Source organism: Artemia sp. Qi Xiang Cuo, chromosome 9 (assembly GCF_049724085.1).
Source record: "Artemia sp. Qi Xiang Cuo chromosome 9, ASM4972408v1, whole genome shotgun sequence".
NCBI classification, from domain to species: Eukaryota; Metazoa; Arthropoda; class Branchiopoda; order Anostraca; family Artemiidae; genus Artemia; species Artemia sp. Qi Xiang Cuo.
The window spans coordinates 37,932,468-37,952,802 of NC_142802.1; the positions used below are offsets into that span (position 1 = coordinate 37,932,468).

At 33.5% G+C, this 20,335-nt stretch overlaps 1 protein-coding gene across 1 annotated transcript in view; it reads left to right on the forward strand.

Moving 5' to 3' along the window:
• Positions 1-940: 940 nt before the first annotated feature.
• LOC148948627 (protein unc-13 homolog A-like) overlaps positions 941-20,335 on the forward strand; it is a 139,738-nt gene continuing 120,343 nt past the window's right edge. Inside the window, exons 1-3 of the mRNA XM_089094980.1 lie at positions 941-1,131; positions 3,584-3,613; positions 9,409-9,511. Of these exons, the coding sequence (XP_088951106.1) occupies positions 1,110-1,131; positions 3,584-3,613; positions 9,409-9,511 (155 nt within the window). The 5' untranslated portion in view covers positions 941-1,109. The remainder of the gene's footprint in view (positions 1,132-3,583; positions 3,614-9,408; positions 9,512-20,335) is intronic.

Genomic DNA, 20,335 nt, shown 5'->3' on the forward strand with positions numbered 1-20,335 from the left:
TTGATAATGTTCACTACGACAAAAAAGAAGTCAGTACATGCATATTATTTTGCTTTAAGGTGTCACAAGACTGCAAAAAAGGAAAGACTGTAATCGTTGCTCCATTTTCAAATGGGTTTCTTGCAATCAGTTTGGATAATTAAAGGTTCTGTATATAAATAAGAATTAAAATTATTACAAGGCTAGTTTGTAGTTGCAATGATTTGAAATAAAAAAAAACTGTTGTCCACTTCTGTATATTTTTGATTAAAAGATAATAGAATTTAGGGGTAATTCAGCTAGTCATTCAGAATTTTCATTATGAATATTATTCTTTTCACGATGTTTTTGCAATGTTTTTTTTATCTTTTTTTGTAAACTTGCCAATGCAAATTTTGGAACCGGCTTTTGGCTATCTCTGAATACTATATCTAATTATTTAATGCACTAAAATCTTTCATGAAAAGAGAATGAAAGATCTTAATAGCTTTTTTGTAACATTGGTAGCCACAAGACAATCGCAGACGATGTACTGATTGAGCTTTCGGTAGCTGTTTATTTCTTTTGTAAATGAATATTAAAAGTTTTCAAATCCACTTTTCTTTGTTTAAATCTAAAGATAAAACCGTTCATTACCACTCAATAGTCAAAAATTTATTAGCTCACTCACTGGCTTCCAAACCTACCGTTACGCTTGACGTACCTGAAGCTATGTCGAATAATTACCCATTGTCTCTGCAAAGTTTATGATTTCCGCCATCTACAATTTGAAATCCTTTAAAATGCTAAAGTCTCTTCTGTCTCCTTACTTGGGAAAATCGATTCCTGGCAAACCTTGTCCCATCATATATAGGGGTGACGTCACCTAGCTTTCAGGAAATTCACATGTGGCTTATTAGCATCTGTGTTAAGATACTAGAAACAGTTGAGTTTCTGGTGTCATAGCACAATTATAGTTCTATCTTGTAATGGATCTAGTTATGTTCTATCTTTTAAAGTATTACCAAGTTACTGTTTGTTCTTGAAGCTTTTTTTTATTAGGAAGTCTTGATAAGTGAATAAACAAAACTGGACATACAAGAAGCGTATGTGCTCCAGGAGAAGGAGATTTGCCAACGGACTAAATTTAAATGTATCTGTTAAGCGTTACAAGTAAGTCAAACATGGTTCCTATAGAAAGTATCAATTTTAGAATGATATTTGGTAAAAAAAAAAAAAAAAACTCAGCATATCTGTGTTATATACTATACAAGTCAAAATCTAGTTTCAACTGCAAAAACAGCAAAATAAAATCTTTGAGCCCCCTTTCCCCAACTCCATAAATTGTTATTTTTCTTATTGAAAGCTTTATTTAGCATTGATTTTCACTATTATTACACACAGATTCCGAAAACCATTCACGATCCATCAGAGGAGCCCTTTCCTTGTCTCCTCTCCTTTCACTTGAAAAGTACCCTACTGACCTCGGAACTAACCTATTCAATAACTATATTTCAACTATACGTTGCCAATGTCTGGTTTTGATATGTGTGTAGTTAGTTCTGTAAGAGACAAGAAAAAAATTCAGTTCACCTAATTTTTCCGCGCTATCCAGAGCAAGATGTCATACCCTTACCGAGAGGCGTCACTGGCAAAAATTATTTTTTTGGGGGGGGGGGCAATGGATCTTTCCTACTGGCTGGTTGTTTTTGCTCTTAAAATTACTTATTTTTTTGTTTTTTAACGACTAAGACTAAATTTTTCCACTGATTTTACGTCATTTATTTCCATCGGCCTGTTTATTTGCTAGACAAAACTGAACCAGTAAAATATTATGCCCTCTCCCCATTTAGGACACCCCTACCCTTACACTCTAGGAAGGGTGTGGCTACAATTTAGAAGCCATTTTGTTATAAAGAAGAAGGAGAAAATTTTTACCCTTCTAGTATAGGCCCACTTAGATGGGAAAAGCAATCCAGACTTCCTAGAATAAACGAAGAACAATTTGTTTTGGAACAGATAGGAATACAAATTTTAGAAAGATTCCGAAGCTATGAAAATTGGACTGTTTGCAAATTGATATCAAATTGATATCCCTCTTGATTGCTGGGAATATTTTTGATCTACGCCTTTATTAGTGGTATTGTCAAGGGGACTTATAATGTCCATCCCACCGCAGCAATCTTTTTCTATGTGGCATAAAATATTACCTTAAAATGCCTGCCAGCAAAAAGATTATAACTTCAGCGATTTCCATAAATTTAATATATAGAGCATATTTACTACAATTCTGGATGTTCATGGGTAAAAATGAACAAATTTAATTGTGGTTTAGATGTTTAATGCATACTCTCTCCAAAAGAAAAAAAAAACCGTTTGTAATGATGAATACTAAAATACTTACTCGGAAAACATAAGTAGGAAAGCTTTGATCTTGTCAGATATTTGTAAACTTACGAGTTACTTGTTGTTTTGACTTATAAAAAAGAGAGTATTCGTAAACAAAGATAGTAAAGTTTATTAATCTGTTTAGCCACCAAATATTTCCATTTTTTGGATAATGTAGAAAGTACTTATACGATAATTACATTGAAAGTTCTATTCTTCCATTTTTTTATTTATTTTTTTTTGCACTTCGTTTTCGTTAACCTTTATAAGAAAAATAGTGTAATATTTAATGATCATTTATTATGTGAATAACTTTATTTGTGCGGTTTCCATCAAAAGTAGTGTAAATTACTTATCTTTTTCTCAAAGACCCCTTATTTAACAACAACTTTTCCATGATACTCAGTATTCCCATACAGAAACACACTCCCCCATCCCCAACCAGTGATTTCTGTGCGACTGAGTCCTTATTAGTCTCTAGCCATGCTGTTTATGTAAGAGGATATAGTATACTTGATTTTTACTTTCTGTTTTTTATTGTTTTTGGTCAAACTAATTTTATGATCTAGGGTATTTATTTTTCTCTTATTCATCAAATTTAGAGAACTTGATCGAACACAGTCTCGTTTCAGGTATGCTATATGTTAAGAGTCTAAAGAAATAACTCCAAAATATAGTAGGCTAGATAGTTGCAAGTTTTCTGTATTTTGCTTTTAGAAAAATAACATACTTATAAGAGGTAAAACATCTCACAAAAATGGCTTTAATAGCCCTTATTATCTGACTATAGACAGCACTGAAGCGCAGTTAAAAAATCGTGTTTGATTTTACCAAGAATATATCTTAGTTAGTCTTCTAGTATGTTTAGTTTTTTAGGTTCCAAACCTTTCTTATTTGTAATTTAACTTCTTTAAAACCAGCAAATGAAATCCTTATGAAGATTTGAAGGTAAACTAAAGAACTTAATCTTGTTGGTTAATAAGGATTCACATATATATTTTCAGCGTATTTTTGATTTTATATACTAGGTATAATATAAGGAAAAGCTAAAGATAGCTAAGATGTCTCAGCTGAAACTCAGCCCTCTTAGAAAACTAGCCTGCGATACGAAAAGTGTAGAATGCCCCATCTGGGTTGGACTACTTAACTAGCAGTATTAAAATAAACATTTATGTTGCTAGAGTTCTTACTAAAATTTCTATAGTCACTTGCTGATTTTTGTTTTTCTTTCTTTCAGTCAAGCGGGCGGATTTTGTTGGGTTACAAGGTGAGTAGGCTTGTTTTTATTTTTTAGTCAATAATTATATCGAATATATAAACAGATTTACGTTGTTTGAGCACATTGAATTGTTACAGCAAGCTTTGGTAACCTTGACCGAAAAGGTGTAGTGGGAGCAACACTTCGGTTTTGTCCCTTCGCCATGGGTTGAACTTGACTGTTGTGTAACAATAAAAACTACAGCGTTATGTGTTAAACAAACAGCATTTTCGTAAGAAAAAAGAACAAAAAGGAAATAAAACAAAGAAAATAATGACATATCAGCGGCGGATCCAGGGGAGCGTGCGGCCCCCCTCCCTTAAAGTAGTCTAAAGTTGTGTAATTTACTTAATTAACGCAAATTCACGTTAATTAAAGGTGCTCCTAACGCAAGTTTATCGGATCAACTTAATTTGCGCCCCCCCCCCCTAAAAAATCCTGGATCCACCCTTGTGACATATTCCTTAAGGATTGTCTCATAATCCGCTTCTTTGGATTAAAACCAAATGGTTTGTCGAAATCCTGATATTCAATGATTGTATCAAACAGTTCGTGGTAACGAACTGTAAATAAGGAGCGACCCCGCCCAATAGTAATCGAAACTGTAAAAAACGGAATTTTGATACCGATAGATACATCAGAAAAATCAGATTTTAATGCTGATTTCAAATATATAAGTTTCATCACGTTTAGTCCTACCCATCAAAAGTTACGCACCTCAGAAAATTTGGCTGATTTTCGTAAAAAGGGGGAAAGACCCCCTAAAAGCTATAGAACCTTAATGAAAATCACACCATCATATTCAGCGTATCAGAGAACACTACTGCAGAGGTTTCAAGCTCCTGTCTAAAAAAATGTGGAATTTTGCATTTTTTGCCTGAAGAAAGATCATAGATGCAGGGTTATTTGTTTGTTTATTTGTTTTTTGTTTGTTTTTTTCCCCAGGGGTGATTGTATTGACCCAGTGGTCCTAGAATATTGGGAGGGAGCTCATTCTAACGGAAATTAAGAGTTCTAGTGCTCTTTTTAAGTGACCAAAAAAAAATCGAGGGCAACCAGGTCCCCTCCCAGGCTCATTTTTTTCCCAAAGTCAACCGATCAAAATTTTTAGATAGCCATTTTGTTCAACATGGTTGAAAATATGATAAATATGTCTTTTAGGATGACTTAATCCCTCGAAGTCCCCAGGGGGAGGGCTGAAAGTTATGAACTTTACCCAATGTTAACATATAGTATTGGTTATTGGGAAGTATACATACGTTTTCAGAGGGGATTTTTTCTGGGAGTGGGGGGGGGCAGTGGATCACGGGCTATGTGGGAGGATCTTACCACGAAGGAAGTTTTCATGGGAGAAGAGACATTGCTATGAAGGGGGCGCCGGATTTCCCAGCATTATTTAAAAAAAAATCAGAAATTATATATAAACAAACAAGTTTTTCAACTGAAATTAAGGAGCAACATCAAAACTTAAAACGACAGAAAACATTACGTATATGATTGGGTTCATCCCCTAGTCAATACCTCGCTCTTTAAGCCAAAGATTATTTAGTACTTTCAAAAGAGCTATTTATTCTAATTAACGGCATTTGTGATTAAGGGGTCATTTTTAAAGAATTGGAACACAATTCGAACTTTAGCTTAAAGAGCAAGGTATTGACTAGGGGGCGAACCCTCTAATATACGTATTAAAAATATAAGAATATAGAGGTTCGTTACGTAAGTTAATTCGTAAGTTACGTATATTTATTACGTTCGTAAATAAAAACGTTCGTTAATAAAATTAAACAGGTTTCGAGAAAGCCATTTAACCAAATAAAACTAAAATTAATATTCCATTTTTTTTATAATTATTTATTTACGGTGAGCCAAAATAAAAATCTGCATTAATTAAAACGTTCAAAAATTAAATGAAAAAAAAAACAAGTTTTTTTAACTGAAAGTAAGGAACGACATTAAAACTTAAAACGAACAGAAATTGTTCCGCATATGAAATGGGCTGTCCCCTCCTCAACGCCTCGCTATTTAAAAAAATGTTTTAATTTTTCACAACTATTTTTTTTTTTAACAATGAAAAACTTTAGCGTAAAGAGCGAGGCGTTGAGGAGGAGACAGCCCCTTTCATATACAGAATAATTTCTGTTCGTTTTAAGTTTTAATATCGTTCCTTACTTTCAGTTAAAAAAAACTTGTTTTTTTTAATTTAAATTACTTTTAAAGAATCATAGTACGTAAATTATCTCAGGCTAATAATGTTTAATTGACGGATTGAAATTGACTGAATTTTACATATTTAAAATCATCATGAAAAGCAAATTTTCCTTACGTATGTATTGTTGAATGCTCTTCAATTCTTTGAATCCTCTTGATTACTGACAGTTTTAAGGGGGGGGGGGCAGGTGCACATGTACTCCCTTCAGCTGTTATTTATGAACAAAATCTTCAATCAAAAGTATAGCCTCAAATTCACGAAAAAGAATTTTCAATTTCGAAAATTCTGGTAATAAGATGTAAGTCATTGACGTGCCCAGGGCTGGCTATCAATTTTTTTGAATATTCAGGTAAAAACCAGTTTATCTATTCAGATTCTATACACTTGAATCCCCATTAAATTTAAGTAATAAATTTTCCATTAACACAAAAGAAAAAAAGGTCAAATTAAATTGTGTGTTCAGTAAAGTGCAACTGACTCTAGTGGCCATGATGCATCTTTGTAGCAATTTGCGTTCGTTTTAAGTTTAGTTTCATTGTTCACTGTAATGCCTGTTTGTTTTAGTTTTTGTTCCTCATTCATAATGTTTTCTTCTGTTTTGAGTTAAAATCTTTTAAGCTATTCTTAACAGATAAACACAGCTCTTCAAAATTAATTGTAGAAATATCATTTTTCAATCATTTGTTATCGTAAGCCTCATCTGATTCATGTTCTTCCAAATTCATTTTTCAAGATATCTAAAATTACTCATTTTATTTGCCATTCACAGGTTCTGGAGATATTTTGTTTTACAAAAGATCTTGAACAACACTCCTACATCAGCTTCGATATACCACTTTTTTATTACTTTTTTGCACCTGTTTTCGCAACTAACTGTTTTCTAGGCTGTAGCCTAGATTTCGCCTCCAATAGAGTCTGATCTGGCACATCCATCAGAAAAAGCGTTGAATGTGTGCAAGATGAAAATGGGCCCAATGAATGTGCTGGGTAGCATTCACTTCTCAAGATGACTAGTTGTTTATCAACATGTATATAATGATGTAAATTATGATTTTTTCCTACTTGCATGTCAGGCTAGTCTTATCCAACCCCCTCTACCCTTTTTATGGTAAAACATTATTTGGTTTTGTTTTAAATTGCTTCCCCTTTATAACCAATTTTTACTTACTTTCGGAACCTAGTTTTCTCAGGAAAACGGTTCTATTCTTAGAAAAAAATTAAGGGAAAAAGAAGTTTTTCACGGAAAAGTAAAAATCAATATTAAACCAAAGACAAGTAGAAATAAAGTCATTTAGATATTCTTCTAAACGAAGACAAAGCACTGTCAGTGAATAAATGAAACCCAAACCGAATAAAAATGACAATGAATAATCAAGTCAATCTTAAAACGTTCATAAATTACCACAAATCCGAGTAGGCTTAATACCTTCTAAGCCTTTTAAAAGTCACGGCGCTGTCTACGCTTCATTGAAAACAACTTTTATTTCGTCCAGTCTATTTTAATTTTTCGTAACATCAACAAACATGCAACATAAGAAAATTATATATTAAGGTTAATCATGTTTTCTAAGTAAGATTGGTTCTAACTGTGCCTTGTTCTCTCTCTCAAAACCTTTAAACGGCTTAAATGCCATTTCCATTTCACGATGCTTATTTCGAAACACTATAATTTTTTTTTCAAGATATCAATAACAGCAACAAAAACAGAAGAAAATCATCCGAATAACCAGACTGCCGAAAAGAACTAAAGAGAATAGATCGATTGTTTATTATATGATGATATTCATTCCCGGAGGTAACAGCAGTTTGTGATTTATTAGCGTTACAATACAGAGAATGGATAAAATGTATAATGTTTTCATTAAAGGGTAAATGACGCTCTGTCTTTAAAAAAGCTTAGAGGTGTTAGTTTAACTTCTTTATGTGGTAATTTCTGTTTGTTTTAAGTTTGACTTGATTTTACACTTGGTTTTTCTCCGTCATGTTTTGTAATAGATGGTCTTTTTCTGTTGAATAAAATATCATATTCTATTTTACTGTAGCGGCAGCAGCAGCAGTTGAGTCTGTCGTAGTTAAGACTGAACTTCGATTTTGAGGGAATTCCTTGCTTTCGTAAAAAGATAAGTTTACTTTTCGTCTTAACCTATTGAAGGAGTTAGTTAGAAACTAGGGCGCCCCTTTTAACCTGCCATTTATAGAGACTAAAATACTTGCACGATTCTGATTTCAGCTCGTTGTAAGCTGTTGACATCTCAAGCAAAATCTATCTATCAGGCTTATTCTTTTAAATTGTCCATTTGTTTAATTCGGCCTTCTTGCTTATGACTTTTTGGAGTTTTTATCTGATTCTATATATTTACGGGACCTTTTGGAGGGAAAATTACTGGGAACGGGATATTGGGTGCCATTCAATCTGTTTCTTCAACAAAAACTTACGCTAGATGGTAATTATTCAGTTTCACTCTACTCCTAAAAGATATATTACAACCAAATTTGTAATTTATATTTAGCCAAACCATTTAATCCAAACCATAGCCAAACCAAACCAAACCAAATATGTTTAGCCAAACCAAATCCATTTAATGTTGCTGTGGAAGAACATTAGACCCTGGCTCTGTTTGGTTAGCAGAAATAGGTTTTAAATTGTCCTTATTTTTATTTATTTACCTTCGATGGGTCTTCATTTAACGAGATAAAAAAATAAAATAAAAAAACGACACATGAGTGCTACTCTTACAGAAATGTGCTTTTCCTTTTTGTTCAAGCCAGGGAACTTAAAGTTTCCTGAATAAAGTTTTCGGCCATGACAATTCCAATGTTGCAGTTTTTGTTTCAATCCTATTTTTCGAAATTCCCTTAAATTTGCTATCAAACTACCATTTTACTATTAGGAATAATTTAGATAATAGTTGACATTCCTGAATTGGCTAGAAATCGCAATATTTTTCTCACTTGCCAGTTCTTTCAAAATATTTTTTTTGGGGTTACTATGGGCCGTGGTTTCTTTCCTACTAGGTTCTAACCACGACTGCAAATATAAAAAGAAGTTGTACAAAATTGGTGCTACCTTTTCTTCAAACAAATGGCGGGCCGCATGGGCAAAATGGACGGATGAATTCCAAAATTTTTCTAATTTATCCCCAAGTATTAAAAATTTTGATTTAATGAAGGCTCCTATAAAACAATATCCGATAACGCTACAACCGTAAAACGCAGCAATTTTTTTTTCTATCAACTTTTTCGTAAAAGAATGAAACTGTATAACTACTGACTAGATCTCAAATTAATCGACCAATTTCGCTAAACGAATTTGCCGATTTAAAGGCAACGTCAGAGACACATCACTCTTTACAAAATCTTTGTTATTGTGTATTTGTGATAAGCAGATAACTACGAAAACTTTCCAAGTGTCTGCTTTCCTTCAACGGAGAGAAATTAAAATGCCTCTTGTTCTAGCACCACTTTTCAAAAGTTTTCTGTTTTATTTATAGGGTTACTTGAATGTGATAGTGCGTGTTAATAGAAGGAAAGAAAATTTTTTAAAAGACGAAAAAGTGAAAAGACATCACTATAAAGAGTTCACTTTCCCTTTTAGGTTCTCAGCTAAACACTTACGTAACACTGCAGTTGCAGAATGTGAAGTCAACAACGGTTACAGTTAAAGGAGACCAACCAGCATGGGAGCAAGATTTCCTTTTGTAAGCATCCCTCAAATTACTGATCTTGACCCCAGTAAAAAAAGAAAACAGTAAGCCTATGGTAAAGTACCCTACAAATTCGACTGTAGCGTACGTATGTACTTGGTTAAACGCAGGCACTCCTGAAAAATTTCACACGAAAAAATAAAACCGAACAAGAACTATAACAGAGATATATATATATATATATATATATATATATATATATATATATATATATATATATATATATATATATATATATATATATATATATATATATATATATATATATATATATATATATATAAAACAAAAAAAACGTAATATTATTGTATGAAAAGAGGTAAGATATTAAGCTCTTTGGGAATCAACATATAACTCATCAGAATATGTATCCTTTAAGGAGAATCCTTAAGGACTGTACATCTGTTAGCTAGTTTTATCTTTAATACTTAGATTAACGTTTCCTATTATACACTATTACACGTGTATAATACTAGACCCCGGCGCCGCGCCGGCGGATCGACCGAAGGCCGTTGAGGAGAGGCGCCGTCTACCGCCGCCGAAGTGTCGCAAAAACACCGGCACGCCACAGGCGCGCCACAACTAGCAGAGGTGGCGGCGTTCGGTCGACTTCAAATTAATTTTGCGGCAATTCTTTATTGCGTCAGCCGCAAAGTCGGAGCTTTTCATTCTCGTGTGGTTTAGTATTTCGGTTTTCCTGATTAGAAATCAAGCAGGGCTTACACTATCCCCAAATTTTCGGGTATTTCCCCGAAATACCCGAAATACTCTTGATAACTATAGATACATCAAAAGAATCGAAAAAATGCTTATTCAAAATATGCAAAATTCATCAAATTTTGTTGTACCCATCAAAAGTTAGGAGCCAGAGAAAATTTGCCCAATTTTTGAAAAAGGAAGGAAACACCCTCTAAACATATAGTGATCTTAATGAAAATCAAACCATCAGATTCAACATACCATATAACCTTACTATAGAGGTTTCACTCACTTACGTACAAAAATGTATAATTTTGCATTTTTTGCCAGAATAAAGATCAGAGATGCGTGTTTTTTTTTTCAAGGGTAATCGTATTGAACAAGTGATCGTAAAAGATCGGGAGAGGGCTTATTTGATCGAAAATCAAAAGTTTTAGAGCCCTTTTTCAGTGACCATACATATTGGAGGGCAGTTAGCCCCCGTCCCACGCTCATTTTTCCCTCGATCAAAATTTTGAGATAGTCATTTTTCTTAGCATAGTCGAAAAATCTAATAATTACGTATTTGAGGATGACTTAAAGACGTATCCCCAGGAGAAGGGCTGCAAGTTATGAACTTTGCCCATTGTTCACATATTGTATTAGTTATTGGGAAGTATTCAGACATTTTCAGGGGGATTGTTCTAGTGGAGGGGGGTTTCCGTGGGAAGATCTTTCCATGTATTTATTTTTTATGGGGAAATGGAATTTTAAATGGGTGAAGAGCCGGATTTCCCAGCATTATTTAAAAAACGATCAGAAAAAAAAAGATTTTTCAACTGACAGTAAGGAGCAACTTTCAAACTTAAAACGAACAGAAAGTATTAAGTATATGAGGGGGGTCGCCCTCTCATCAATACCTCACTCTTTCCGCTAAAGTTGTTTTTAGCAATGTTAAAACAGCTTTTTGTTCTAATTAAATGGTGTTTGTGATTCAGGAGTCATTCTTAATAAATTGGGAAAAATTCAAACTTTAGCGTAAGGAGCGAGGTATTGACGAGGGGACAACGCCCCCATATGAGTAATAATTTCTGTTCGTTTTAATTTTTAATGTTGTTCCTTACTTTCAGTTGAAATTTTTTTTTTTTAATTTAATCTTCGTATTGGATTGACCTACTCTTATTCAGTACGAAAAGAAGACTATGATTCCATGAAAATCTTCAGTATCGTTAACGTTAATCTAAAAAATTAATTTGAAAGTATTACTTAGACAATTTTTTTTCTATACATTTGGACCGAATAGATTTAAAAGAAGACTAAAACTAATACACATTGCCTGTATATTTGACCCATAAAAGTAAATTGGTGGTTAAGAAATTATATCATAGGGTTCATGGCAACGAACTGTAAGCAAGGAGCAACACGGGCTAATAGTAACCTAAAGTCTAAAACGAGAAGCTTTTTATAGCAATTAAAACATTAAAGTGAATCAACCTTTAAGGCTGATTTAAAATACGCAAAATTCATTAATGTTAAAGTTACCCATCAAAAGCTACGACCTTAGGAAAATTCGAATGATTTTAGAAAAAAGGGAAAAAACACTCATAGAAAGGCAAGTGATCTGTATAAAGCTAACACAATCAGATTCAGCGTATCAGAGGACCCTATCGTAGAGTTTTTAAAGTCCTCTCTACCAAAGCGTAGAATTTTGCATTTCATGGCACAAGACTTGGGAGAGGGGAACTCGAAAGCTATGAGATGGCCAATCGATTTAGAATTGCTAAAAACCTATAAATTGAGTTTACCACCTTCAGAGGCAGTAACACAGGGTGGAGGTAAATTTGTTCCTAAGGAGGCACATAGTCCATACAAAATTAATGGTTAATATAAGCATTATTTTAAAGATCCATTTACCTATGTATATTCACTTGAGATTTGATAAAATTATACACATTCATGTTTATCACACATCAACTATCATTGAGGAGGTCCGCTGAGTTATTGTATAGACAGAGGAGGGGAGCTGAACCTGATGCCTCAAAAGGTGCATTTGTATGCTCAAATTTTCCAAGTTTCCACGAGCTTTCAGATAAATATAGAAGAGCGTGTGAGGGAGAGGGGAGGTACAGTGAGATGAATGTCGACAGGGGGGGGGGGTATGTTCTTTCCATCTACGAATTTTGAAAAATACCTTCTTTTTGCGTTTTTTCATTTTTTATGCATTCCGACGTTCATGGCGCCAGATATGGAAAGGCATCTGACATGCCGCTATACCTTTACGTCGATCTGATATTTTGACTTTTTAAATGTAGGTTAAACCTTCTTTTGAAGGAGTCAATAGAGGCATTTTCAGGAATAATATTCCCAGGAATATTGTTCCAGACAGAAGTGCAGCCCCGGGTGAAACTGTTCCTCAAATACACCTTTTTTTGGTGAGTCCTCCCTTAAATAGTTGTATCAAGCTGTGTGCTGTCGTGTCTTCCTTGATGGCTGGACAAAGGGGGATACAATGCGAGAGAGCTCACCTGAGGGAGCCGAATTTATGTACTTTTAGAAAACATTCATTGACACTACGTCAAACCTTTCAGTTAGAGGGTGGAGCGAGTCATGCGTTGAAGTGCAGCCCGCCTTGTTTGCCCTATTTTGGATCTTCTGGAGTGGTGCCAACAGCCTCTTTGGAGCACCAGCACATAGTGGGTGTCCATATTCAGCTTTGGGTCTGATGCAGGACTTACTGAGAGGGATATACGAACTGGATGGAAGAAGGTTTTGGCAGCGAAGAGTAACTCCCAGCTTTCATGGGCATGAGGATCTCACCCTATCAAGGTTGTTATTACAAGAGAGATCAGTAGAGAAATGATTGCTCAGTAGACGAAGCTTGTCGCACGCATCTTTTGAATACCTTTGATCGGGTAATAAGAAGCTCCTTGGTTTTCGACACATTGAAGTTGATCATCTATGCATAAGACCACTTTTCTATCATAGGCAGCGCGCTAGCGCTGCCTAAGTAAAGAACGATCTGGGCACAATGTGTTTTTTTTTCTCCATGCCCGGGCACTTCGTATCGAAGGAGTTGTCGTAGAAACTTCGAAAAGGGCTCATTCGATTGGAAATTGAAGTGGTTAGTGCCCTTTTTAATAGTCGAAAGTGATTGGAGGGTAACTAGCCCCCCACGCCCATCATTCCTCCAAACACATCCAATCAAAACTTTGAGATAGCCATTTTGTTCAGCGTAGTTGATTTCCAGATAGAAAATATCTTTTTGAGAAGGGCACTCCCCTACAACCCTCGGGGCAAGGGTTTTAAGTTATGCCCTGGGGGCATTTAAGGTTTTTATAGAAGGCGTTGTCGTAGAAACTTCAAAAATGGCTCGTTCGACTGGAAATTCAAAGGGCTAGTGCCCTTTTTAATAGTCGAAAGTGATTAGAGGGCAACTAGCCCCCCAAGCCCATCTTTCCCCCGAACACATCCAATCAAAATTTTGAGATAGCCATTTTGTTCAGCGTAGTTGATTTCCAGATAAAAAGTATCTTTTTGAGAAGGGAACTCCCCCACAACCCTTAGTGCACGGGCTGTTCGTTATGCCCTGGGGGCTTATAAGGTTTTTATAGAAGGCATTGTTATAGAAACTTCAAGAAAGGATAACTCGATTGTAAATTCAAAGGGCTAGTTCCCTTTTTAATATTCGAAAGCTATTGGAGGGACACTAGCCCCCCCCCCCCCCACGCCCATCATTCCCCCAAACACATCCAAACAAAATTTCGAGATAGCCATTTTGTTCAGCGTAGTTGATTTCCAGATAAAAATATCTTTTTGAGGAGGACACTCCCCCCAACCCTCGGGGAAAGGGTTTTAAGTTATGCCCTGGGGGCATATAAGATTTTAATAGAAGGAGTTGTCGTAGAAACTTCAAAAAAGGCTCATTCGATTGGAAATTCAAACGGCTAGTGCCCGTTTTAATAATTGAAAGTGATTGGAGGGCAACTAGCCCCCCCCGTGCCCATCATTCCCCCAAACACATCAAATCAAAATTTTGAGATAGCCATTTTGTTCAGCGTAGTTGATTTCCAGATAGAAAATATATTTTTGAGGAGGACACTCCCCCACAACCCTCGGGGAAAGGGTTTTAAGTTATGGCCTGGGGGCATATAAGGTTTTTATAGAAGGCGTTGTCATAAAAACTTCAAAAAAGGCTAATTTGATTGGAAATTCAAAGGGCTAGGGCTAGTGCCGCGCTAGCGCTGCCTAAGTAAAGAACGATGTGGGCACAATGTCTTGTTTTTTGTTTTTTTTTTCTCCATACCCGGGCACTTTGTATCGAGGGAGTCGACGTAGAAACTTCGAAAAGGGCTCATTCGGTTGGAAATTGGAGTGGCTAGTGTCCTTTTTAATAGTCGAAAGTGATTGGAGGGCAACTACCCCCCCCCCCACCCCCAGCCTTCCCCCAAACACATCCAATCAAAATTTTGGGGTAGCCATTTTGTTTGTTCAGCGTAGTTGATTTACAGATAGAAAATATGTTTTTGAGGAGGACCCTCCCCCACAACCCTCAGGGCAAGGATTTTAAGATATGCCCTGGGGGCATATAAGGTTTCTATAGAAGGTGCTGTCGTAGAAACTTCAAAACAGGCTCATTTGATTGGAAATTCAAAAGGCTAGTACCCTTTTTAATAGTCGAAAGTGATTGGAGGGCAACTAGCCCCCCCCCGCCCACGCCCATCATTCCCCCCAATACATCCAATCAAAATTTTGTGATAGCCATTTTGTTCAGCGTAGTTCATCTCCACATAGAAAATATGTTTTTGAGGAGGACACTCCCCCACAGCCCTCGGGGCAAGGGTTTTAAGTTATGCCCAGGGGGCATTTAATGTTTTTAGAGAAGGCGTTGTCGCAAAAACTTCAAAAAAGCTCATTCGATTGGAAATTCATCGGGCTAGTGCCCTATTTAATAGTCGAAAGCGATTGGAGGGCAACTAGCCCCCCCCCATGCCCATCATTCTTCCAAATACCCCCAATCGAAATTTTGAGATAGCCAAGCGTAGATTTTGTTAAGAGTAGTTGATTTCAAAATAGAACATTCACTCACAACTCTCAGGGCAAGGGTTTTAAGCTATACCACGGGGGAATAAAAAGTTTTAATTGAAGGTTTTGTCATAAAAACTTCAAAACAGGCTCATTCGATTGGAAATTTAAAGGGCTAGTGCCCTTTTTAATAGTCGAAAGTGATTAGAGGGCAACTAGCCCCCCCCTCACGCCCATCAGTCCCCCAAACACATCCCACCAAAATTTTGAGATATCCATTTTGTCCAGCGTAGTTGTTTTCCAGATAGAAAATATGTTTTTGAGGAGGACACTCCCCCACAACCCTCGGGGCAAGGGTTTTAAGTTATGGCCTGGGGGTATAAGTAGAGATCTAAGTTGTACTTCTACCAGTTTATGTTCCTTCCTGTGTTATTTGGGTGGATTACGTTCCTTGGCACCTTTCCAAGGCAGATTACCAGACTGGTTATTGCTATTGATATCAATTGCACATGGAATTATACAAGAACCAGCTTGACGAGATTACGTTCCTTGGCACCTTTTCAGAGCATGTACTTATGGATACCTTTCCAGGCAACATGATTAAACACGCTTTTACAATCGGAATGGTTTGATTGACATTTGCAAAAAGGAATAAGGAATTCGCAAAATTCGATTCTATGAACGATATTAATTAATGTTTGAATAATATGACTGTGATTGATTCTAATTAGTGATTGGATAATTTTTTAACAAGAAATCTCTGAATAAAATATTTTTGGAGGGATGGGTGAGAGTTTTGCTTGCCTTTCATTGGTACCTTTCCAAGCGAGTGGGGATTCCCCTCCGGTTCCTAAACACTGCAAAAAAGATATCAGTATGAGCGGGGATTCCCCACACAAGTTTGTTTCAACTCCAAGTTTTTCAACCAGACTGTTTTTTTTAGCCAACATCCGTTTTTTAGGACCCAATCAGAGACATCGGAGCTTGGAAGATGGAGAAAAAAAAGGGTTAAAGTGATTAGCAGTTAAGGTAACCCTGAAGAGCATGTTAATTCATACCTTATTTATTATAAATTTGGAACAATATCGATCTATGAAAATGGTTAACGATGATAAAATGGTCTTATGACTTGACCTAGCTTTACTTCTTTGATGTGTTCTGTATAATACTCAAGTTGTGTTTGAACAGTGTTGTCAATTTAAAATAGAGTTTAACATTATAGTATACTAAAAAGTTGATACTAAGAGAGATGTAGATGGCAAGAAAATAATTTTAATAAGGAAATCCAGAACAAACCATAGAAATCCTTGCAAATCAAGTAGTAAGGTGTATGTGAGTACGAACCATCAAGGATCATAAGCACCAATGACCCTAACCAGCAGAGACATCAACCCCCAAAAGGTTCCCTGTCCCCAAACTCGGAGGGTGCCCCCGCCCCTCCAACTTTTTGGGCCCGCCCCCCCCCCCCCATTTTTTTTAAGTTTTTTTATAACTTTTTTTATTATTTTTTTTAACATGATATATTTTTTTCAACTTTATTTATATCTCTAAATCATATCAGAAAAATAGAATGACACGATTTAAAGTTTAAAATATATTCTTGTGCATACCCATAATCCTATTGATGAGAACTGATGGTTCTAAATCAATATTTTTTGCATGAAATCAAACTATTTTTTTTTAACTAATTTTTTTTTGGACTTTGAAACTAGGCAACTTTTTTTTTAAATCTCTAAATCATATAAGAAAAATAGAAAGGTACTTTTGATTTAAATTTTAAAAAATATTCCTGCGCATGCCCATACTCCTATTGATGAGGACTGATGGTTCTAATTCAATATTTTTTTATATGAAAGCAAATTTTTTTTTTTACTTCGAAATTATTCAACTTTCTTTTTTTACATCTCTAAATCATATCAGAAAAATAGAATGACACTTTTGATTTAAATTTTAAAATTTATTCATGTGTATACCCATACTCTTATTGATGAGGACTGATGGTTCTAATTCAATATTTTTTTCATGAAAGCAAACTATTTTTTTTTTAACTAAATTTTTTTTTGGACTTAGAAATTATTCAAATTTTTTTTACATCTCTAAATAATATAAGAAAAATATAATGACACTTTTTATTTAAATTTTAAAATATATTCTTGTACATACCCATACTCCTATTGATGAGGACTGATGGTTCTAATTCAATATTTTTTTCATGAAGGCAAACTTTTTTTTAACTAAATTTTTTTGGACTTCGAAATTTTTCAGCTTTTTTTTTTACATCGCTAAACAATAAAAGAAAGATTTAATTGTCCTTTTGATCTAAATTTTTAAAAACAATCTTTTATATACCCCTAATTATAATGATAATAAAGGATGGTTTCAATTCAATATTTTTTTCATGAAAGCGAACTATTTTTTTAACTAAATTTTTTTTGTAAATATAAACTAATCAAATTTCTTTTAAATATCTAAGTAATATAAGAAAAATATAATGATTCTTTTGATTTAAATTTTAAAATATATTCTTGTGCATACCCATACTCCTATTGATGAAGACTGATGGTTCTAATTCAATATTTTATTTTTCACAAGAAAAAAACTATTTTTTTAACTATTTTTTTTTTAGACTTCGAGATTATTTAACTTTTTTACATCTCCAAATCATATCAGAAAAATAGAATGACCCTTTTGATTTAAATTTTTAAATATATTCTTGTGCATACCCATACTCCTATTGATGATGACTGATGGTTCTAATTCAATATTTTTTTAATGACCCTTTTGATTTAAATTTTAAAATATATTCTTGTGCATATCCATACTCCTATTGATAATGACTGATGGTTCTACTTCAATATTTTATTTCATGAAAGCAAACTATTTTTTTTAACTAAATTTTTTTTTGACTTCGAAATTATTAAACTTTTTTTACATATCTAAATAATATAAGAAAAATATAATGACAATTTTGATTTAAATTTTAAAATATATTCTTGTGCATACCCATACTCCTATTGATGAGAACTGATGGTTCTAATTCAATATTTTTTTCATGAAAGCAAACTATTTTTTTTTACTTCGAAATTATTCAACTTTCTTTTTTTAAATCTCTAAATCATATCAGAAAAATAGAATGACACTTTTGATTTAATTTTTAAAATATATTCTTTTGCATACCCATATTCCTATTGATGAGGACTGATGGTTCTAATTCAATATTTTTTTCATGAAAACAAACTATTTTTTTAACAATTTTTTTTTGACTTCGAAATTATTCAACTTTTTTTTACATCTCTAAATCATATCAGAAAAATAGAATGGCACTTTTGATTTAAATTTTAAAATATATTCTTGTGCATACCCATACTCCTATTGATGAAGACTGATGGTTCTAATTCAATATTTTTTTCAAGAAAGCTAACTATTTTTTTTTAACTAAATTTTTTTTTGGACTTCGAAATTATTCAACTTTTTTGTACATATCTAAATCATATCAGAAAAATATAATGACACTTTTGATTTAAATTAAAAAAAAAATTTAGACGGGGTTACGTGCGCGCACGTAACCCTGTCTAATTTATTTTTTTTTCATAATTTCCTGAATTAAATTTCTGTATTGTGTACGAAAACTCTAAATTCTTAACTATAACTAAACTAAACTTCAACTCTAACTATAACTCTAAGCTAAGACTTTATGGTAAAACTCTAAACTCTTAACTAAAACTAAATTAAACTAGACCTCTAACAAAAACTCTAAGCTAAGAATTTAAGCTAAAAGCTATAAACTCTTAACTATTACTATACTAAACTTCAGCACTAGCTAAAACTCTAAGATAAGACTCATAGATAAAACTCTAAACTCTTAACTAAAACTAAACTAAAATATAACTTTAGCAAAAACTATAATCTAAGACTATAAACTTAAAACTCTAAACTCTTAACTATTACTAAACTAAACTTCAACTCTAACTAAAACTCTAAGCTAAGACTCTAGGCTAAAACTCTAAACTCTTAACTAAAACTAAACTAAACTAGAACTTCAACAAAAACTCAAAAGCTAAGGCTCTAAGCTAAAAACTCTAAACTCTTAACTAAAACTAAACTAAACTAGAACTCTAACAAAAACTCTAAGCTAAGACTCTAAGCTAAAACTCTAAACTCCTAACTAAAACGAAACTAAACTATAACTCTGACTAAAACTATAATCTAATACTTTAAGTTAAAACACAAAAGTATTAGATAAAACTAAACTAAAATAGAACTCTAACAGAAACTCAACTGTAAAACATCAAACTCTTAACTAAAACTAAACTAAACTAAACTAGAACTCTAACAAAAACTCTAAGCTAAGACTCTAAGGTAAAACTCTAAACTCTTAACTAAAACTAAACTAAACTAGAACTCTAACAAAAAGTTGAATAATTTCGAAGTAAAAAAAAAAAATTGTTAAAAAAATAGTTTGTTTTCATGAAAAAAATATTGAATTAGAACCATCAGTCCTCATCAATAGGAGTATGGGTATGCACAAGAATATATTTTAAAATTTAAATCAAAAGTGTCATTATATTTTTCTTATATGTTTTAAAGATGTAAAAAAATAAAGTTGAATAATTTCGAAGTAAAAAAAAATAGTTTGCTTTCATGAAAAAAATATTGAATTAGAACCATCAGTCATCATCAATAGGAGTATGGGTATGCACAAGAATATATTTTAAAATTTAAATCAAAAGTACCATTCTACTCTTCTGATATGATTTAGAGATGTAAAAAAAAGTTGAATAATTTCGAAGTCCAAAAAAAATTTAGTTACAAAAAATAGTTTGCTTTCATGAAAAAAAATATTGAATTAGAACCATCAGTCATCATCAATAGGAGTATGGGTATGCACAAATATATATTTAAAAATTTAAATCAAGAGTGTCATTCTATTTTTCTGATATGATTTAGAGATTAAAAAAAAGTTGAATAATTTTGAAGTAAAAAAAAAAAATGTTAAAAAAATAGTTTGTTTTCATGAAAAAAATATTGAATTAGAACCCTCAGTCCTCATCAATAGGAGTATGGGTATGCAAAAGAATATATTTTAAAATTTAAATCAAAAGTGTCATTCTATTTTTC